The sequence below is a fragment of the Pomacea canaliculata genome, linkage group LG7 (genome assembly GCF_003073045.1).
Source record: "Pomacea canaliculata isolate SZHN2017 linkage group LG7, ASM307304v1, whole genome shotgun sequence".
Taxonomy (NCBI): domain Eukaryota; kingdom Metazoa; phylum Mollusca; class Gastropoda; order Architaenioglossa; family Ampullariidae; genus Pomacea; species Pomacea canaliculata.
This window is the reverse complement of record NC_037596.1, coordinates 16,087,124-16,105,276: the sequence shown is the minus strand read 5'-3', so window position 1 is coordinate 16,105,276 and position 18,153 is coordinate 16,087,124. Positions and strand designations below refer to the sequence as shown.

Here is an 18,153-nt window from a genome sequence, read left to right as displayed (position 1 = left end):
AAAAACCTGTTAGGACCTTATGTTTCTACAATATTATTTAATAGTATAAGATATCAGAAGATAAGATTGACTTTATCGTACATGACATGTTGAACCCCCAGAACCTGTTAAGGGCAGATTAACTGTCAACCAAATTTGCTTTTGTTTGTCCTGGTTTCTCTTTCCGCATGACCAGTATCACCCGAGTTCTCAAAAACAGCCGCAGCATATAATATTAAGAATAAATCATAATTGTAAACAGAAACCTTCGCATTCGGGTGAAAAACTAGAGATGTTGCATATTATATTAAGAAAAAGTCATAATTCCACCCAGAAAAATTCGAAAAAAAGAAATAGAAGTGTTGTTAAACTGTCGTGATCTTCTGGAACAATCATTTGAGCCCAGCTGCACGACCATACTAACAGGAACCTTGAAGGACACTTTCATGATTAAAAAGACTTTGGTGCAGGCAAACTTGATGTCGCATGGCTGACCTCTGACCTCTGAAAACCCTTAACTTGCAGTATTCTTTACTCAAAATCCTTAAAGGACAGATTCCAGATTTTTTTTTTTTTTGCAAAGACCTTATGAACCTTGTGGTTGCCAAAGGAGTCCTTTCGCGGCGATACAGTCTTGAAGCAATTTTATAGTATTTTCTGTTCAGGATATTCTAAATGTCCCAATGTCAAGTTAGACTATCTATGTGGGGATTCAAAGTTAAGTGTAGAAACTGTAGCAAAAAAATTAAATCGTAAGAAGTCAGTTAGTTGTTCGATAACTTGAACTTTAAAGCTTTAATAATATTTACAGTTGCAGCTTCCTCAATCACAAAACATTTGCCCCTCATTACTAGTCTTTCCCTTCCGGCACCCAGCAGGTGGTCTGGAGCACAATGAACAAAAACCATGTTATCATTCGAAACTGCCATTCTTCCAGTGTTTGTTGTTCTTTCTATGCAGGTGGTACTTGTTTAAAGGATCGACTGTTTCACCTTTGTTGCTTGCTTGGCATAAAATACTGTTCTCCTCTTCCCTATTCACCATGGGCGAGGATGGTGTTGACCGACCCAAAGCAGATGTGAACCAAAAGTGAAATGTCAGGATCCGAACATTGATAAATCAGAAGCTGCAAAAGATTTACATTCCTCAATAAGTAGCACTCATTCACTCTCATTTACTCACTCACTCATTGCTGGATATTCCCCCTTGTCTTACTACAGTTGGGTGTGTGTCTATGTGGTCCGTATCATTCCGGTCTCCTTTTACAGTGGTGAGCAAATAGAACTTTAATGGGATATCCTTCGACAATTCACTGTGAATTCAAGAACTCATAAACTGATCCTTTGTATTTCTTCTTTTATTTTTATTTTCAGAACACTATGCTCATTACATACATTACATATGTAGATATGTAAGGGAGAGAATTTCATCGTTTTGCAGCACAGTAACTTAAAATCATTTGATCCTATGTAAATATATATAGTTCAAAAGGAATGAAAGCAATTTCAACTCAGCTAGACCTATAGACACAAATAGTAGTAGTGCAGTCAGAACAAATAATTAATCTTTCAGAGGACACAAACCAACAACTCTAAAAAAAATAAAAAAATAAAAAAATTAAAACAAACTGTAAACAGTAAACAAATCATATAAAAAACAAAAGCAGAAAAACACAGAACACAAATGAACCACACAAACTAAACAAATAACCCCACATACATAATCATTACTAATAATATTGGGTAACTAGTCTGGTGGAGTATTGCTGATCAGTTATGCATCCCTCTGTCTGTAGGGAAGTTTGAAATATATGGTTTCAGGTTAATTTTACAGTAGTTTATTGCACATTGTAAACTACCTAAGGTATGTATGCGAAGAACGAAGGAGGCCTGGAAGCTACGTGGCCTACTGCCTCTTACAACAGAAGCAAAGTCAAAGTATCAGCTGACCACCTCATCTGGACACTGGTCGGTGCTATGTCTAATAGACAAGCAAAGCTTTCAGTTTCCGTCTCTACGATTTCCTTCTAAAATCTTGCCTTCCCATCCCCACCATGGTTCATCGGTGCTGTTGTAGAGGTGGCGGGGTCATAGTGAGGTCATTTTGGTGCTGTCGTAAGAATTTTGACTGTCTCGTGATTCTCCGCATACTCCGCCAGGCAGCGCTGCTGAAGCGAAATGGCAGAATGGAATGTAATTATACAAGTTAAAGAAAAAGAATTTGAAGTAAGTGTATTGAAGAGTTAGTGGGTGTGTCAGTACATCAGTGAGTCAGTTGGTGGGCGTTATAAGATCCAGACAAAATTCTTTTAGCCATCTAATTTCTAGACTTTTCGGACAAGCACTAGTTCTGGCTAAAGATTACCTCTAAGATTTGCTGTTGCCCCATCTGTGTGGTTTATGCTTGTACTCATGTAACTCCTTGATTCTGATGACCCCTGTATCTGGTCGGCGATCCATCTTCATCGCTGGCTGAGGATTGAGGACTGTCGGAGGTAGACTCACCTTGAATAAATCGCAACAGGTGAGGACCATATAACTACGAGCAGCAACATATTTTATAGAAATAATTGAAGTAAATAAATCGTCGACGTGAAAAAAAGCAACATCGACACAAAATATTAGGGTCATTACTAAAAGAAGCAGAAACTAAAATGAAAATAAAAGTATTTAGGGAACTAGCTTTAATAATCTTCTAAAGAGCGCAGAAATGTTAATGATGGTATGTTTATCGTGGAAGCGAATGTAGTGAGTGGTGCTTGTCTGCGCATGTGCACGGCGTGTGGGGCGTGCCATGCATACTTCCGGTACCTTCAGTTTTCCGTGTTTGAATCATATACGCTTTGAAGTCAATGATCGGGGTCAAGTAGTCATCAGCTGTGTCGGTTGTGGCCGAGAGGTTGACAAAAGTACAACCATCGTTTGAAGAAGGCGTCAGCTTGCAAACACCTCCTTGAACTTCAGGAACATTCTCTACATCAAAAGACAAGAGCTATTATCAAAACAACATTGTAGACAGCACAACAGTAGACAGAACGATTTCTCAAAGCTGAAAATGTGTTTGCCAACAGGGAGAGGTAGAAAGAAATCCTCTTTAAAACTATGTTGTGGACAACACAGAAGTAGACAAAGAGGCTTCAATAAAATTATGTGTCGCAGACAAAAGTAGAAAATTTCTTGAAAACTACGTTGCATACAACGCAGAAGTAGAAACAATCATTGAAATTTCGTGGCCTGAAGCGAGGAGATAAACTTACCTGATGGCATCTGTTGTCCAAAAACAGAAAATATGTTTCGGTGTCCAGACAGTTCTCGGCTCGCCTCGGACAGAACGCAGGTGCGTGCATAAAGCGTCGCTGGTTGAGTTGCTGATGATGCTCGCGCTGGTGTCGAAGACGTGTGTCTGGTAGTCGCTGGAAGGTTCCCCACGTGATGTGCTTGTGGAAGTTTGACGACTCAGTAACAGGTAGTCAGAGGGGCTTCTCTAAATAAAGATTTTTGCCGTCATCATCTGACCAAATGATACGATCGACGACATGCTAATCAGGATAAATTAGACTTAAACTAATTACGTGACTTGTATTCAAACAGTATTCAGCTTTGTACATGCTCAATACCCCTCATAATGAGTTTTAAAACATATGTAAACCTTGCATCCATCAGGAATGATAATAATCAGCATAGTCCAACACTCTCCTTCCATTTTCTCACCGGTGGCTGGAGCTCTGCGCAGTTTCAAGATAATGTCTGGACGTCTCCAGACTACCAAGGTTAAGACGATGACTAACAGAGCGATGAAAATCACCACGACGATGATGGCGATGACAGTTGCATCTGTCGTCGTCAGCTTCAATGGGTCTGTTGCTGACCTGTGGCTGAAGGCTGCTCGTGAGAAGGTGGTAGACAAACTTCCAATGAAAATCTGGGATATCGTTGTTCCGGTAACAGAGTTCACCTCTTCTACTGACGTGCTCGGCTCTGTATACCAAAGTGAAATGTATTTTTGAGCTTATATACCATTATATACATATACACACATTGAAAGTCATACTTAGAACGGTTTGTTTTCGAAGGACTAAGGCTCTTTTAGATTACAGAACACTGAAGTATACGTAATTTACAACCATTTAATATAATTTAATTAGTGTAAAGTATTATTTACAAATTGTGTTTACAAAAGTCCTTACCACTTGCTTCCACAGTAAACGTTTCGGAAGTGTTCTGTGTAGATGCATCCGTTAAGATTTGCGTTGCTAGGGAAAAAATTCATTTGTAAAATACTGGAGATTTGGTTTAATTTGATTTATTTGTATAAAAGAATCGATATCATTTCTCTGATAATCATACTATTTTAAGATAATGAACAAAAAATCTCTAAAAATTTAAAAATAAATAATGATGAAAATTAAATAATCAACAAACAAATATCTTTTTTGTACTCGTAAAATAATCTCTGCAAACTGATCACACACAATTCGCACTACAGTGACAGTGATTTATGCTTAATTAAAGAAAAAATAAGAAAAAAATGAAAAAGATAAAAAACTAAACGAAAAAAATAAAAAAAATAGGGGGAATGGAAAGAAGGGAAAAAGGTAGAAGAAAGAAGAGAAGAAAGAAAAACAAGAAAAGGGATTTTGAAATGTAAGTTAAAAAAAGTTAAAATTAGTCAGCCATTGAGCCATTACCTCTAACTTCTACTTCAACAAAAAAAAAAAAAAAAAAAAAAACGAAGAAAATAAAATAATTAAAAAAGGAAAGAAAAGAAAGTTAATAAAATATAGAACAAAAGTAAAAAGAATGCAAATCATAAAGCAAAGAAAAATTTGCAAGTAGAAGAAAAAACAAAGGCAAGAAAGAACAAAAAAAAAACAAAAAAAAAAAAAAAAAACAAAAACCAAACAAACAAACGAAAAAAGACAGTCGAGGGATACCTGTTGAAAAAGTTTCACTACTCAAACGAAGGCTGTAGAGGCAGTTGTGATGACTGACGATTGTGTCTGCGTAGTGGAATCTGAAAGTTATTGCAATAAACATTTTTACTAAGCCCGTTAATTACAGACATAAAATAATTACAGAACTCTTTATAAGAAGACATGATAAAGGTATACTGGTCACTGAAAATTCTAAAAAATATTTAAACAAAAGAGTTTACATACTTGAACACCGTAAGTATTTAATAGGTTTGAGCCTATAAATAAAATATCTTATAAAGCTCACAATGACACACAATCATCTCAGGAGTATGCGCAGAACAATTTTTTTTTAATTGAAAAAAAAACCGATTTTGTCACATTTGATGAAATGGAAAGGTAAGTAAAACTTGGAAGAGGAGGTTAAAGGAGATCTTCATTAATTTTGATGTCAACTAATCGGTACTTATAATGACTATAAGAGGGTTCATAAAAACCCTACATTTTTTTTAAGAGAAAAACGGTTCTCAGTTTGTGACATGGCAGCCATTAGTCGTATGGCAAGAAAAATGTGAAGTGAATGCTGTATAAGCAGCCAGAGGAACTAGACGGATCCTTTAAGGGACCCAGGAAAGAATATATTTATGAAACGATGCAGTTAGACATCTTATTCGTCACGCCTGTGAGAAGAGAAGAAAGTATCCGTTTGTGTGCAAGGCTCTGTACTTCCTGTCACACCGGATCTCATACAGTCACTCATTCCGCTTTGCAATCGCATCCTTCTATTGTTTTAATACACAGATCGTTGGCAGAGCACATTGTATAGCAACTATTTCTGTATCAAACACAGCTGTCACATTGACATGTGTTTATGTCTGTCATCTTCCCCTGTAGATAGATTTGTATACTTCAGTTTATTTCATAAGGTTCTTCTTTGAAAGTTTACAGCACGTTCTGTAAGTCAATGATGCCATCGTCTCAACAACAGAAGTTAGGAGAATAAAAATAAAAATATGTCGTCAACATTGTACTTTAAAGAAAGTTCACATTTTTGATGTACACAGTGAACCAAGATGGCGTGTTCAGAGTGAAAAAAAGCCTATGGAACTTTAAGGAAATAAAATTCGACAGTGTTTGGTGATTAGAACAAAAGTAGACAGACTTACCACTGATGCTGAACATTGACTATTTTAGAGATGTTGTCATGTTGCCAAGGCCTGAACACCCACAGGCCGGCATCACTCTGCAGGAAAGTTTTATTTAAACTGAAAGCACCGTCAGGGTCTTGAGGACATCGGCAGATGTTGTTACTGGTATTACAGACTTTACTTGCTGATTGTATCACAAACACATCGTATTGTAATTGTCCTTCTGCACAGCCTTGTGCTGGACAAAAATTCGAAAATCCTTTTCGTTGCGAACATAGAACTTGATCTGTGACGTAGTGTCCCAACGGAAATGTAAAACTGGTTTTGTTTCTTCGATTTGCAAGGTCAAGGACTCTGGTTGAGAAAGCAGCGAATGTCATCAGTTCTTTTTTCTCATTATTATTATTAATTAACAACATGCAATAAGTATCATCATCATCATCATCATCATCATGGGCGTCGTCGTCGTCGTTGTTGCAGTTAATGGAATAGTCAGCTGCTCTGTGGTGAGCATTAAGCACACCAACGGTAAACCTAACTGATAATTTTACACATGTTAACAAAATAATATGCAGTAAATCTACATACCTTTCATTACATGTCGAAAACAAAGCCTCCAAAATCTTATACCTGCGAGGAATCGAACCATACGTAATCGTTTGAGAGATGGAATCATTTTTCTTATTGTTTCTGCTGACCTGTAGAGGACGAACTAAGCTGACAGTTGAAGTAAAGCAAGTGAAACACTCTTCTTTCCTTGTCTGCACTTTCTATCTTTCATGTAACAACAATTTCTGCTTTCATGCAAGTCAAACAAAGGTGTATCAAGTAATAACTTACCTGACGACTGTAAGGATGACAAGCAGATGACTGTAAGAATCCTCAGAAACATTTTGTGCAGCTCCACTAGAATCGCGACGAAAAAGAAGAAACATCTATAAAATTCTGACATACTACTTTGCTTGTTTTCCTTTCCTTCGAACAAAAACTCCAGCATTAATCACGTGACTTAGGCGAAACTGATACATATCAGGAAATTTATTTCTCTTTGAAAGGCGGAAGAATTACAAAGGTCTGGTTGTTAGACACCACGATGTATATGTGAACAGCTGTGCATTTGCTCTTAGGTTTATAGCTACACTACTACAAGTGTAGCATTATATTGTAGTCTTTTGATAAAACAGAAATTTGAATTTATACACTGTCAGCAGTAGATGTACACAGTACAACATCTGTTTATACTTCTGAATTACGGTTTCTTTGTATTATTATATGGAATAACCCGCTGCTACAAGGGTCATTTAAGAAGTTGTAAGCTACACCAAGAAGGAGTGGCAGAAACAAGACAGTTTTTCACAATTTTCTGTACTGTCCCCCTTGACATCAATGCACTTGATTCAACGATGCTCAAGCAATACATTACCATCAGAGTGAGTTGGTGCATTATCCTGGAGTAAAAGGACATCTGACCTCAGCTTCCCTTAGTTTTGACTCGATTGCTTCCTTCAATTGTGTTAATTCTGATGCACAGTACTGTCCATTAATAGCTTTTCCATTTTCCGTTTTCCAGATAGCCTATCTTGATAACGCCTCCAGAATCCCCGTCCCCCAAAAAAAACAAAACAAAACAAAACAAAACAAAATCCCGAATCCATCATCTTGCCAACTCAGGCGACTTGCTAGAACTTTTTTTGGGATGTAGAACCACGGTATTTTCACTATTTCCTTTAAATCTTTGATGGAGGTTCAAAGTGATGAACCCAGGTTCCATCTTGAGCTACTAATCACCATAAGATGAATGGAATCAACTTGATCATCAATGGTTGAGATTTGTTGGACGACCTGGTTAGCTATCTCTCTTCTTTCTAGGTGAGGCTTAAAATTTTTTTTGAACGGCCCTCGTACAGTTAAAAGAACACAGTACCCTTGAATAAGGTCTATTCTCTCTCTCACACACACACACATACACAAACGTTAAACATAATAGACCTTTTTAATTGAGCCTTGGTCCTGAATAGGGGACAAAGACACGGATATATAAATAGGGAGACGGAGATTCCAACACACACAAATCTTATTTATACATAAGCACAAAGGCGGGAAAAGGTTACGAGTAGACACGCATACACACGAATACATTACGTTCTTGAAGCACACGCGCGCACACACACGCACACACAGATGAGAGAAGCAGGTCAAGGGACATAACCTACCAAGCTATAAGTTGAGGATAACTCGATGTGATTTTGTCACAGATTAATAATGACTTTTGTAGATCTTTACTACTAACTGTAGAACTGTGGCTCCTTAACATCTTAATATGTGATTACATGCTACACACCAGTATTTGAGATTTTTTATTATTGTTGAATTAATTTGGTGTTGTTGCATAAATACAGTAGAGACCTAGCTTCATTGTATCATTTTTCTACAGAAAAGTATAGAAGGTTTTCGGCTATACACAGAGCAATAGACTAAACGATACATGAAAGCGGTTTCCTACTCACAAAATGATGTGTAGTTGAATAGTTGGACATCTTGAAAGTGCTGTATCGGTGGATTTACACATCTTTCCTTCCAACGACTTGTGAAGTCATTAGTCTTTCAGAGAGGTAGTCTGCAGGCAGCCCTGTGGGTGTACATTGACTTTGACCTATTAGGTAAATAAAAAGGTATATGAAGCCTGGATTGCCACTTTTTTAAAAAAAATGAACTGTGGCCGTTGAAACTTTTAACGACGGTACATTAAGAGATTGCTGAATGTGATCATAGAAGTATTTAGATATCTATATATGTACCACGTCAACTTAATGTAGATTTATTAGATTGTGTTTACAAAAAGCACAAAAAAGAATTAATTATAATCTTTAGTACTTACATGGCTTTAGGTGTCTGTGATGTATCTGGGTAAATTTTCTCTCCTTTCAGCGGCACAATGGCTGTAACTTGTCAACATTCTGTCGTACTAGTGTGTACCGTTACAGTACTTAATCAATCTAATGCAGGTAAATCAAGTTCAAACCAAGCGAAAATGATTTACTCCGCATGAAAAGGTCAAGAATTACGAGTTATTGATGGTCATTTATCTCTTAGTTTGTGGCGTTTCTTGCCTCTATGAACACACCCAGAGACACATACACAAACACACAGGTATACACAGCGAGACACACACTTTAGAAGAGAGATATTGGGGAGAAGGAGAGTGAAAGGAGAGGATGGGATGAGAGAGAGAGGATGAGTCACGTGACAGCATCACCCGCAAGGTCGTGTTGTCATCGCGGAACATGAGCTGTCAAGTAAGGGATAGTTCATCCAGAGACTGGATACTTTATCCGTTCCACTACACCCAGCGGCGCGCATCAACCAAATTACCTCGCACGAGAGTTGACAATAATATCACAGCTACTTAAATACTAACAGATTAAGCAAAATAGTCCAAGTAATATTCCTGATGTTTCTATTTCCAGTGATAAACCTCTAATACAAGTTCACTTGACGAGGGCATCAACGAAATGTCACAATTGTCATTATAACATCCCGGATGTCATAATGACGTCATAGTACTTAACGGACATCTACAACATATCACACATCATGTTCCCTTAATTTCTCTGTTTACTCACGGATGACTGGAGGTCGGCGCAGCCTCGTGATAATACCTTGATGTCTCCAGACTACCGAGGTCAAGACGATGGCCAAGAGCGTGATGAAGCTCAGCACGACGATGATGGCGATGCTAGTTACATCTGTCTTTATCAGCTGCTCGACGATGATGGGGATGTTTGTTTTTTCTGTCTTTGTCAGCTGCGTGACGATGATGGCGATGCTAGTTGTATCTTTCGTTGTCAGCTGCGATTGGCCTGTAACAGCAGCGTGGCTGAGGGTTGCACATGTATATTTAAATGTCTACCTACATGCAGTTTATAACAGGCCTCGGTCAGGGACACGGAGCTTTGTCCTCAAATATCAGCAAATTGCGATGTGAGGAAGAAGAAAGAAGAAGAAAGAAGAAAGAAGAAAGAAAGAAGAAGAAAGAAGAAAGATGATGATGATGATGATGATAATAATAATAAGAGATCCCATGTATAGCACCTACTCCTGGCCTGTGTACAGCTCAAGGCGCTTAACAAATGACACAAGGTGCAGAAGGTGATGTGACGTCAAAATAAGGTGACGTCAAAATAAGATGACGACAAAATAAAGTAAAGACAAATAAGTTGACGTCAAAACAAGGTGAGAACAAAATGTCGATGTTGAGCGGAGCGTGTCCAACACCATAACTTTGCTACATCTACTGCAGATATAATGATTGTGAAAAAATAAATTGAATTAAAGCAGACAAGAAAGATTTGTTATCACTGATTTAAAAGGAACGTATTTTTAACAAATATTGTTTTACAAAGATCTTACTTGTTGATATGGCAGACGTTTTGGTTGTCTGGCTGAGTACATCCTTTGGGACTCTTGTTGCTATGGACAGAAAAAGAACGTATTTGGTGAAAATCTTAGTTGTGGACTTACTTTACTTTTTATATAAACTGTTCAGCTACTAAATCCTCCGGTAATCATATTTGTATATATGTTTAAAATAATGAAATTTGTTTTCAAAAATAGATAACTATGATTTGCTATGAATTAAATTTCCGGTTGCACTACCATCGACGCAAAAGACCTCAAGAAACTCATCAACCTGAATTCAGACAAAGAGGTAACTATTCATTTACTATCTCTAGCTGTAAAGCAACAATAAAACTAAAAAAAGGCCCCCACCAAAAAAAAGAGAAAAAAAAGAAAAAAAAAAAAGAAAGAAAAAAAAAAGAAAAAAAAGAAAGAAAAAAAAGAAAGAAAAAAAAGAAAAAAAAGAAAGAAAAAAAGAAGAAAAACAAAAAAAAAAAATTACAAAAAATGAAAAAAATAAGAGGAAATAAAAATGAAAACAGGATAAAGGTAACAAAATAAATAAATAAAATAAAATAAGGAAACAGGAAAGAAGTAAAACTAAAATTAAAGGTCAAAGAGACATTCATTCGTCATCTCTTACTTTCTCTACAGGAAAATAAAATGTTAAAATAACAACACAAATAAAGGAAATAGATCAATTAACAACTGTCAAAAATCATATTACTCTCACGAAGGACTGGTGATGTCTGTAATTTAAAAGGTGATTTTGTCCCCAAGCCGGAATCTGAAAGTTATTGTCAGACTGTAGAAGTAATCACGTGACAAACGCCTACATGCTTGTCCAAACAGGACATAACATGAGTAACTTCTACTAAATGTTGACAGACTACTGAAAGTTTTTCAAGGACATCATTAAACCAAAACTTACTCAAATATTTTAACATCACCGACGTTTAATAGATTCTGGGAAATACATATCACAAACATACAGTTGTCACATTAGCAGGATGCTACTGTACAATGCCAGAGGTTTGACGAAAGGAGCTATGAGAATAAAGGTGACATCAACCTTAAGAACTGTGCCTAAAACAGTTTGTACTAAGTTGTACACATCTAAGCAAGGTTGATTGGTTAGATATTTATAAAGTACATTACCTGCAGAAAAAAACCTTAGAAGATTTAGAGACAAATTATTTTGCACTATTTTGGCAACACAGACTTACCCACGACACTAACATTGACTGTCTTTGAGATGCTGTGATGTAGCCAAGGCCTGAACACCCACAGGCCGGCATCACTCTGCTGGAAAGTCTTATTCAAGCTGAAAGCATCGTCAGGGTCCTGAGGACATCGGCAGATGTTGTTACTGGTATTACATCCTATATTTGCTGACTGATACACAAAACACATCGTATCGTAATTGTCCTTCTCCGAGGCCTTGTGTTGGACAACAATTCGAAAATCCTTTTCGTTGCGAACATAGAACTTGATCTGTGACGTAACTCCCAACGGAAATGTAAAACTGGTTTTGTTTCCTTCGATTTGCAATGTCAGGGATTCTAATTGAGAGAACAATAAATGTTGTTAGTTCTTCTTCCTAGACTCCAAGTCAAAACAGAAAACACAGTGTCGTCACAGTATATTTCACACATTTGATTTTTGCGGCCGTCGCTAGGGACGCCGTGTCTCCACATTAATAAAGAAAAAGAAAGTAAGGAACACATGGGAAATTGGGCAACAACTTCTGCTTGTCTTTGGTACATTTGAGATAATACTCTGATAAACTCATCAACCTTAATTCAAAGAAAGAGGTGATCATTCATTCATTAACTCTTTCTCTAAAAAACAACAAAACAAAAAAACCAAAAGAGGGAGATAGAAATAGGGAGAGATCAAAAATAAGGAAAAAAATAAGAAAAGAGAAAGAAATGAGGAAAAAAATAAAAAATGAAAAAATAGGAGACAGTAAAAATGTAACCAGAAGGAAAAATGAGGAAAATAAAAATAAAAAGAAGTAATAAATAAAAAAAGGAAAAGAGGAAATAAGTGAAACTACATGCTAAATTTAAACGTCAAAGAGTTCATCCGTCATCTCTTACTTTCACTTCAGGAATATAAAAATTATAAAATAACAACACAAATAAAAGAAAGAAAACAAAAGAAAGAGAAGCATTGCTCAACTGTCGAAAATTATATTTCTCTCACGGAGGGCTTGTGATGTCGATAACACAAAAGGCGATTGTGTCCACAAGGCGGAATCTGAAAGTTATTTTCAGACTGCAGAAGTAATCACATGCCATACGTGTTCATGCTTTTAGAACAGGACATATAAGAGTAAATTTTACTAAATTCTTACTATTGAAAAATTATACCAATCTGACTCGCAAATTATAACAGCTTTGATGCTTAATTATGTTCTAGAAAATAAATAATACAAAAGTGTGAAAGTCTGGTGGGCCCCATTTAAGGGGCTATAGTGGTAGTGGCTTGGACTGTGTGCAATGATGTCTTTACACAGAATTTCATTCCGGTTTACAATGACATTTTTTACACCTGAATTGTTTTTAGAAGATTTTCTTTACCAATGATTGCCATATCTCAAACACACAGTTGTCACATTAACAAGCTACTACAGTTTGTAATCTTCTCGTGCATTTCATTAGTATACTTCTTTGCTTCAATTTTTCTATCTGCTTCGGTTTGAAGTTGCCATTGCTCTGACGACAGAAATAGGAGACTAAAAGTGACAGCATACCTCAGATTTGTACTTGAAGAACAGTTTGTATTATGTTGTACACTAAACAGTATCAAGTGCTTAGATAATTTATAAAGTGAATTAACTGCAGGAAATAAAAAACGTGAAATAATAAAATAAAAGACTTACCACTAATGCTAACATTGACTGTCTTAGAGATGTTGTTTTGTTGCCAAGGCCAGAACACCCACAGGCCGGCATCACTCTGCAGGAAAGTTTTATTTAAGATGAAAGCATCGTCAGGGTCTTCAGGACATCGGCAGATGCTGTTAGTGGTATTACAGACTTTACTTGCTGATTGTGTCACAACACACATCGTATTGTAATTGTCCTTCTCCACGGCCTTGTGTTGGACAAAAATTCGAAAATAATCATCGCTGCGAACGTAGAACTCGATCTGTGACGTAACTCCCAACGGAAATGTAAAACTGGTTTGGTTTCCTTCGATTTGGAGTGTCATGGACTCTGGTTGAGAAAACAGAGAATGTCATCAGTCTTCTTCTTCTTTATTATTATACGTCGTCGTCATCGTCGTCGTCTTCGTCGTTAGGTTGCAGTTAACAGAAGAATGTTGCTGCTCTACTGGATAACTTCTTCTTTATAGATGAACACGTTGATTGTGCACAGTTAAAACCTACAGGTCGTAAAGACCTGATAAAATTTAGAGAAATATCTACCTCGTCAGAGTAGCTGTTTGTGATTTTGATCTTTGTCGCTCATTCCCTCATTTCCTCTCTGCCTTTACTGTTATTTTATTTCTGCTGTTACTTGCTGCTCTCGAATGATATCTCAGACAGGAATTAACATCTATAAGCGCTAACAGGAACACACAAGTATACATATGCACAGGACTACAACAACAACACACACACTTATTCACTTAGTAAGCATTAAACACACCAATGGTAAACCTAACTAATGCACTTACACGTGTCAACAAAATAACCTGCAGTAAATTTAACATGTCTTTTATTACATCTTATATATTAGAGGAATCGAACCATGCTTATTTCCTTTGAGAGATGGAGTTATTTTTTTCTTATTGTTTCTGCTGGCGTGTAGAGGGACGAACTAAACTGACAGTTGTAGTAAAGCAAGCGATACACACTCTTCTTCCCTTGTCCACGTGCTATCTATCATGTAACAATAATTTCTGCTTCCATGCAAGCCAAACAAAGTCTTGTATAATTTTCTGCATCCTTACAACTTTGTATTTTACTTTTACTTTTGTGACACAAAATACTCAAAATAAGTCCTACCTGACAACTGTACAGATGACAAGCAGATGAGTGAAAGAATCCTCAGATACATTTTGTTAGTTCTCGCGAGGATAAATAACCTACATCTTATAAAAATTCTGACATACAGATACTTTTCTTGTTTCTCTTTCTTGTGAACAAAAGCGCTGACATTTACCCTGTGACTCAGGCGAAACTGATACAAACCAGGAAATTTATTTCTCTCTAAATGTCGGAAGAATTAGAAGTGTCTGGTTGTTGGAAACCACGATGGTGGTATTAAGTGAACAGCTGTAGATTTACTTACAAGTATAGGATTACATTGTAGTCCTTCGAGAAATACAGAAATGTGAATGCTACACTGTCAGCAATAGATGTAAACAATACAATAGCTGTGTATACTTCTGAGTTATGGTTTTTTGCACTCCTGTATGGAATTTGACCCGCTGCTACAAGGGTCATGTGAGAATTAAAACTTCTAATTCACACCAAGAAGGAGTGGCAGAAACAAGACAGTTTTTCACAATTGTTCTGTACAGTCCCCTCGACATCAATGCACTTGGTTAAACGATGGTCAAGCGAGACAATGACATCACAAAAGAAGGTGGCGTCCTGGACCATCAAAAACTCCTCCACAACAGTTATGACCTTATCATTGTTTCGAAAATGTTGGTGGGATTTAACTTATGAAACATGTAGAAGTAAGATGGAGCTGAATCTAGTAGTCTAGGGATAGGGTAGCCATTCAAAGCCACAGTTTGCTGTGTGTTATCGTGGAGCAAGAGCATATCTGTCCTCAGCTTCCCTCTGTTTCGACATGACTTCCGCTGTGTTACTTATGATGCATAGTACTGTCCATTAATAGCTTTTCCCTTTTACAGATAGCCTATCTTGACAACGCCTTCAGAATTTCCCAAAAATAGAAGCTATCACCTTGCCAACACACTCGCGGCTTGCTACAGTTAAAGGAGCACCATATCCTTGAATAACACACACACACAATCGTAAAACAGAAAAAGGCATTTCTCATTTAGCCTTGTCCTAAACAGGGGGCAAAGATATATAAATACACAAATACCCACAAATCTTATTAATACATACAAAGGCGGAACAAGTATACGAGTAAATACCCATACACATGAATACATTCCGTTCTTGAAGTGCGCGCGCACACACACATACGTGAGATAAACAGGTCGAGGGATATAATCTAGCAACTAGAAGTTAAAGATAACTCGATGTGATTTTATTACAGATTAATAATGGCTTTGTAGATCTTTACTACTAACTGTAGAACTGTGGCTCCTTAACATCTTAATCTGTCTACTACATGCTACATTTCAGCATTTGAGATTTTTTATTATTGTTGAATTAATTTGGTGCTTTTGCATCAATCCAGTAAAGATCTATCTTCCGTTGTAAAATGTTCTACAGAAGACATACAATTTTTCGGTTATACAGAGAGCAATAGACTAAAACGGTGCATCAAAGCCTTTTCCTACTCACAAAATGATGAATAGTTGGGCATCTTGAAAGTGCTGTATCGTTGGATTTGCTTTGCTTCCCTTCCAACGACTTGTGAAGTCATTATAGTGTTTCAGAGGCAGTTTGCAGGCAGCCCTGTGGGTGTACAAAAGACTTACTGATCATGTGTTTAAAAAGGCATTTGCATTCTGAGTTACTGCTCTTCAAATAAACTTTGGCATCTGGGAGCAACTCCTGGTTTCGTAACTGTCATCCCACTGAACTGCACTCTGCAGATAACATGCGTGCGTCCATGTATATGTGTATGGTTTTGTAAACTACAATGAGGTTCCCCACAATGCCGGAATTTAGCGCTACAAAAGTTAACTTTATTATTATTATTTTGGAAAATATATCTTTAAGGTTTACAACTAAACTGGTATGGGAAAGCAATTGATGATGATATAAAAAATGGACGCCCGTGGCAAAGAAATCAATTTTCTTTAGAAATTTTTGGCACAACAGAAACTTTCAACGACCATGCATTAAGCCCCTATAGCTTGGCAATCACCAGAAAATTGATGCGTCTGAAGCCCTCGTCGTCACTGATGGGTTGACGTTGGCGCTGGTGTCCACGGCACGAGTGAGGTTATCACTGTAGTTGAGTCAGGTAGTCAAGTATCTGCTCACTGATATTATGATGTATTTACACTTATGCTATTGTAATCTACATAATTAATCTACTAGAAAATGTCATTAATGTACACATGTGATGAACTAACATGCGAGATACATGAATGTGATCATAGAAGTATTTATAAATCTTTATATATACCACATCATCTTATTCTTTAATTAGTGTTTACAAAAAGCACAAAAATGATAATTATAATCTATAGTACTTACATGGCTTTAGTTGTCTGTGATGTACTTGGTTAAATTTTTTCCCTTTCAGCGGCAAAGTGGCTGTAACTTTTTGACATTCTGACTTGCTAGTGTGGGCCGTTACAGTACTTAATCAATCTAATGCAGGTAAATTAAATTAAAACTAAGCGAGAAATAATTATGTCACATAAAAAGGTAAAAAGCTAGGCGTCATTAAATGGTCATTTATCTTTTAAAGAAAGCAGCGTGTGGCATTTCTTGCCTCTATGAACACATCCGCAGACACATACACAAACACAGTGAAGCACACAGACATCACAAAATTACACACACAGTAGAAGAGAGAGATGCTGGCGAGATGGAAGGGAGAAAGAGAAGGGAAGTGAGGGGCGAAAATAGGATAAGAGAGAGAGAGAGGATAAGTCACCTGTTAGCATCAGCAGGAAGGTCGTTTTCTTATTGCAGAACATGAACTGTAAAGTAGGGGATAGTTCAAACAGAGACTAGATTCTTTATCCCTTCCGCTACCCCATTGCCAATCATCAATCAAATTACCTCGCACGACTCGATAGCAAGAGTTGACAATAATATCACACAGCTAACGGTTAGCAACAGAAAAAGACTTCAATACTAACCCCGCTAGGGACAAATTAAACGAAATAGTCTAAGTAACTTTCCTGATGACAAACTTCTAATACAAGCTAACGTGACAATGGCGTCCTCGAAACGTCACAATGACGTCACAATTGTCATGAAAAAAATCACGGATGTCATCATAAAGCCATGGCACCTAACGGACATCTACATGTCCCCATAATTTCGCTGTTTTCTCACCGATGGCTGGAGGTCGGCGCAGTCTCGTGATAATACCTGGATGCCTGTTGACTACCGAGGTCAAGGCGATGGCCACGAGCGTGATGAAGCTCAGCACGGCGACGATGGCGATGCTAGTTACATCTGTCGTTGTCAGCTGCGATTGGCCTGTAACAGCAACGTGCCTAAAGGTTGCACGAGTATATTTAAATGTCTACCTACATGCAGTTTATAACAGGCCTCACTCAGGGACGCAAAGACTTGTCCCCAAATCTCAGAAATGAAAGTTAGTTTGAAACAGACAAGATAGATTTGATATTACTGATTTAAAAGGGAAGTACTTTTCACAAATATTGTTTCATTAAGACCTTACTCATTGATATGGTAGACGTTTTGGTTGTCTGGCTGAGTACATCCTTGGAGACTCGTGTGTCTATCGACAAAAGAACGCATTTGTTGAAAATCGTAGTTCTTGACTTACTTTTAATGTGAACTGTTAATATCCTATATCCTCTGGTAATCAGACTTTTAAATATGTTTAAAATTATATTTCCGTTA

The 18,153-nt window shown here is 37.1% G+C and overlaps 2 protein-coding genes and 1 long non-coding RNA gene across 10 annotated transcripts in view; all 3 read right to left on the bottom strand.

The window, feature by feature from the left end:
• LOC112568316 overlaps positions 1-18,153 on the bottom strand; it is a 42,059-nt gene that overhangs the window by 21,538 nt on the left and 2,368 nt on the right. The window lies entirely within an intron of this gene.
• LOC112568319 lies at positions 1,331-6,403 on the bottom strand. 2 transcript variants are annotated; one of them, XR_003100059.1, is made up of 8 exons: positions 6,058-6,403; positions 4,913-4,992; positions 4,166-4,231; positions 3,690-3,956; positions 3,236-3,462; positions 2,790-2,951; positions 2,344-2,483; positions 1,331-2,146 (listed from the first exon to the last, which is right to left on the bottom strand). It is a non-coding gene; the product is annotated as an uncharacterized LOC112568319 (long non-coding RNA). The 2 variants fall into 2 exon arrangements; XR_003100058.1 differs by having other exon boundaries at positions 1,331-2,143; positions 6,058-6,401.
• Positions 8,544-16,733, bottom strand: LOC112568315. Of its 7 annotated transcripts, none has more exons than XR_003100056.1 (8): positions 14,455-14,729; positions 13,325-13,660; positions 12,622-12,699; positions 11,664-11,999; positions 11,165-11,224; positions 10,450-10,509; positions 8,918-9,899; positions 8,544-8,692 (listed from the first exon to the last, which is right to left on the bottom strand). XR_003100056.1 is itself a non-coding variant. In XM_025245569.1 (8 exons), the coding sequence occupies exons 3-8, from the start codon at positions 13,653-13,655 to the stop codon at positions 9,655-9,657; spliced, it is 1,110 nt and encodes a 369-aa protein (XP_025101354.1). In that variant the 5' UTR covers positions 13,656-13,660; positions 15,940-16,053; positions 16,469-16,733; the 3' UTR covers positions 8,544-9,654. The 7 variants fall into 7 exon arrangements, 6 of the variants coding, with proteins under 6 accessions (XP_025101354.1, XP_025101355.1, XP_025101350.1 ...); XM_025245569.1 differs by lacking the exon at positions 14,455-14,729 and adding exons at positions 15,940-16,053; positions 16,469-16,733 and having other exon boundaries at positions 8,544-9,899; XM_025245570.1 differs by lacking the exon at positions 14,455-14,729 and adding an exon at positions 14,741-15,503 and having other exon boundaries at positions 8,544-9,899.

Excerpts from the sequence above, each read along its gene's own strand:
- LOC112568315 (XM_025245565.1), bottom strand. The coding sequence starts at position 14,506 with ATGTATCTGAGGATTCTTTCACTCATCTGCTTGTCATCTGTACAGTTG. Across the intron at positions 11,225-11,663 it reads AGTCAATGTTAGTGTCGTGG|ATTCCGGCTTGGGGACAAAA; the intron begins GTAAGTCTGTGT and ends AATAACTTTCAG. Across the intron at positions 10,510-11,164 it reads ATCACCAGTCCTTCGTGAGA|CAACAAGAGTCCCAAAGGAT; the intron begins GTAATATGATTT and ends TTCTGTCCATAG.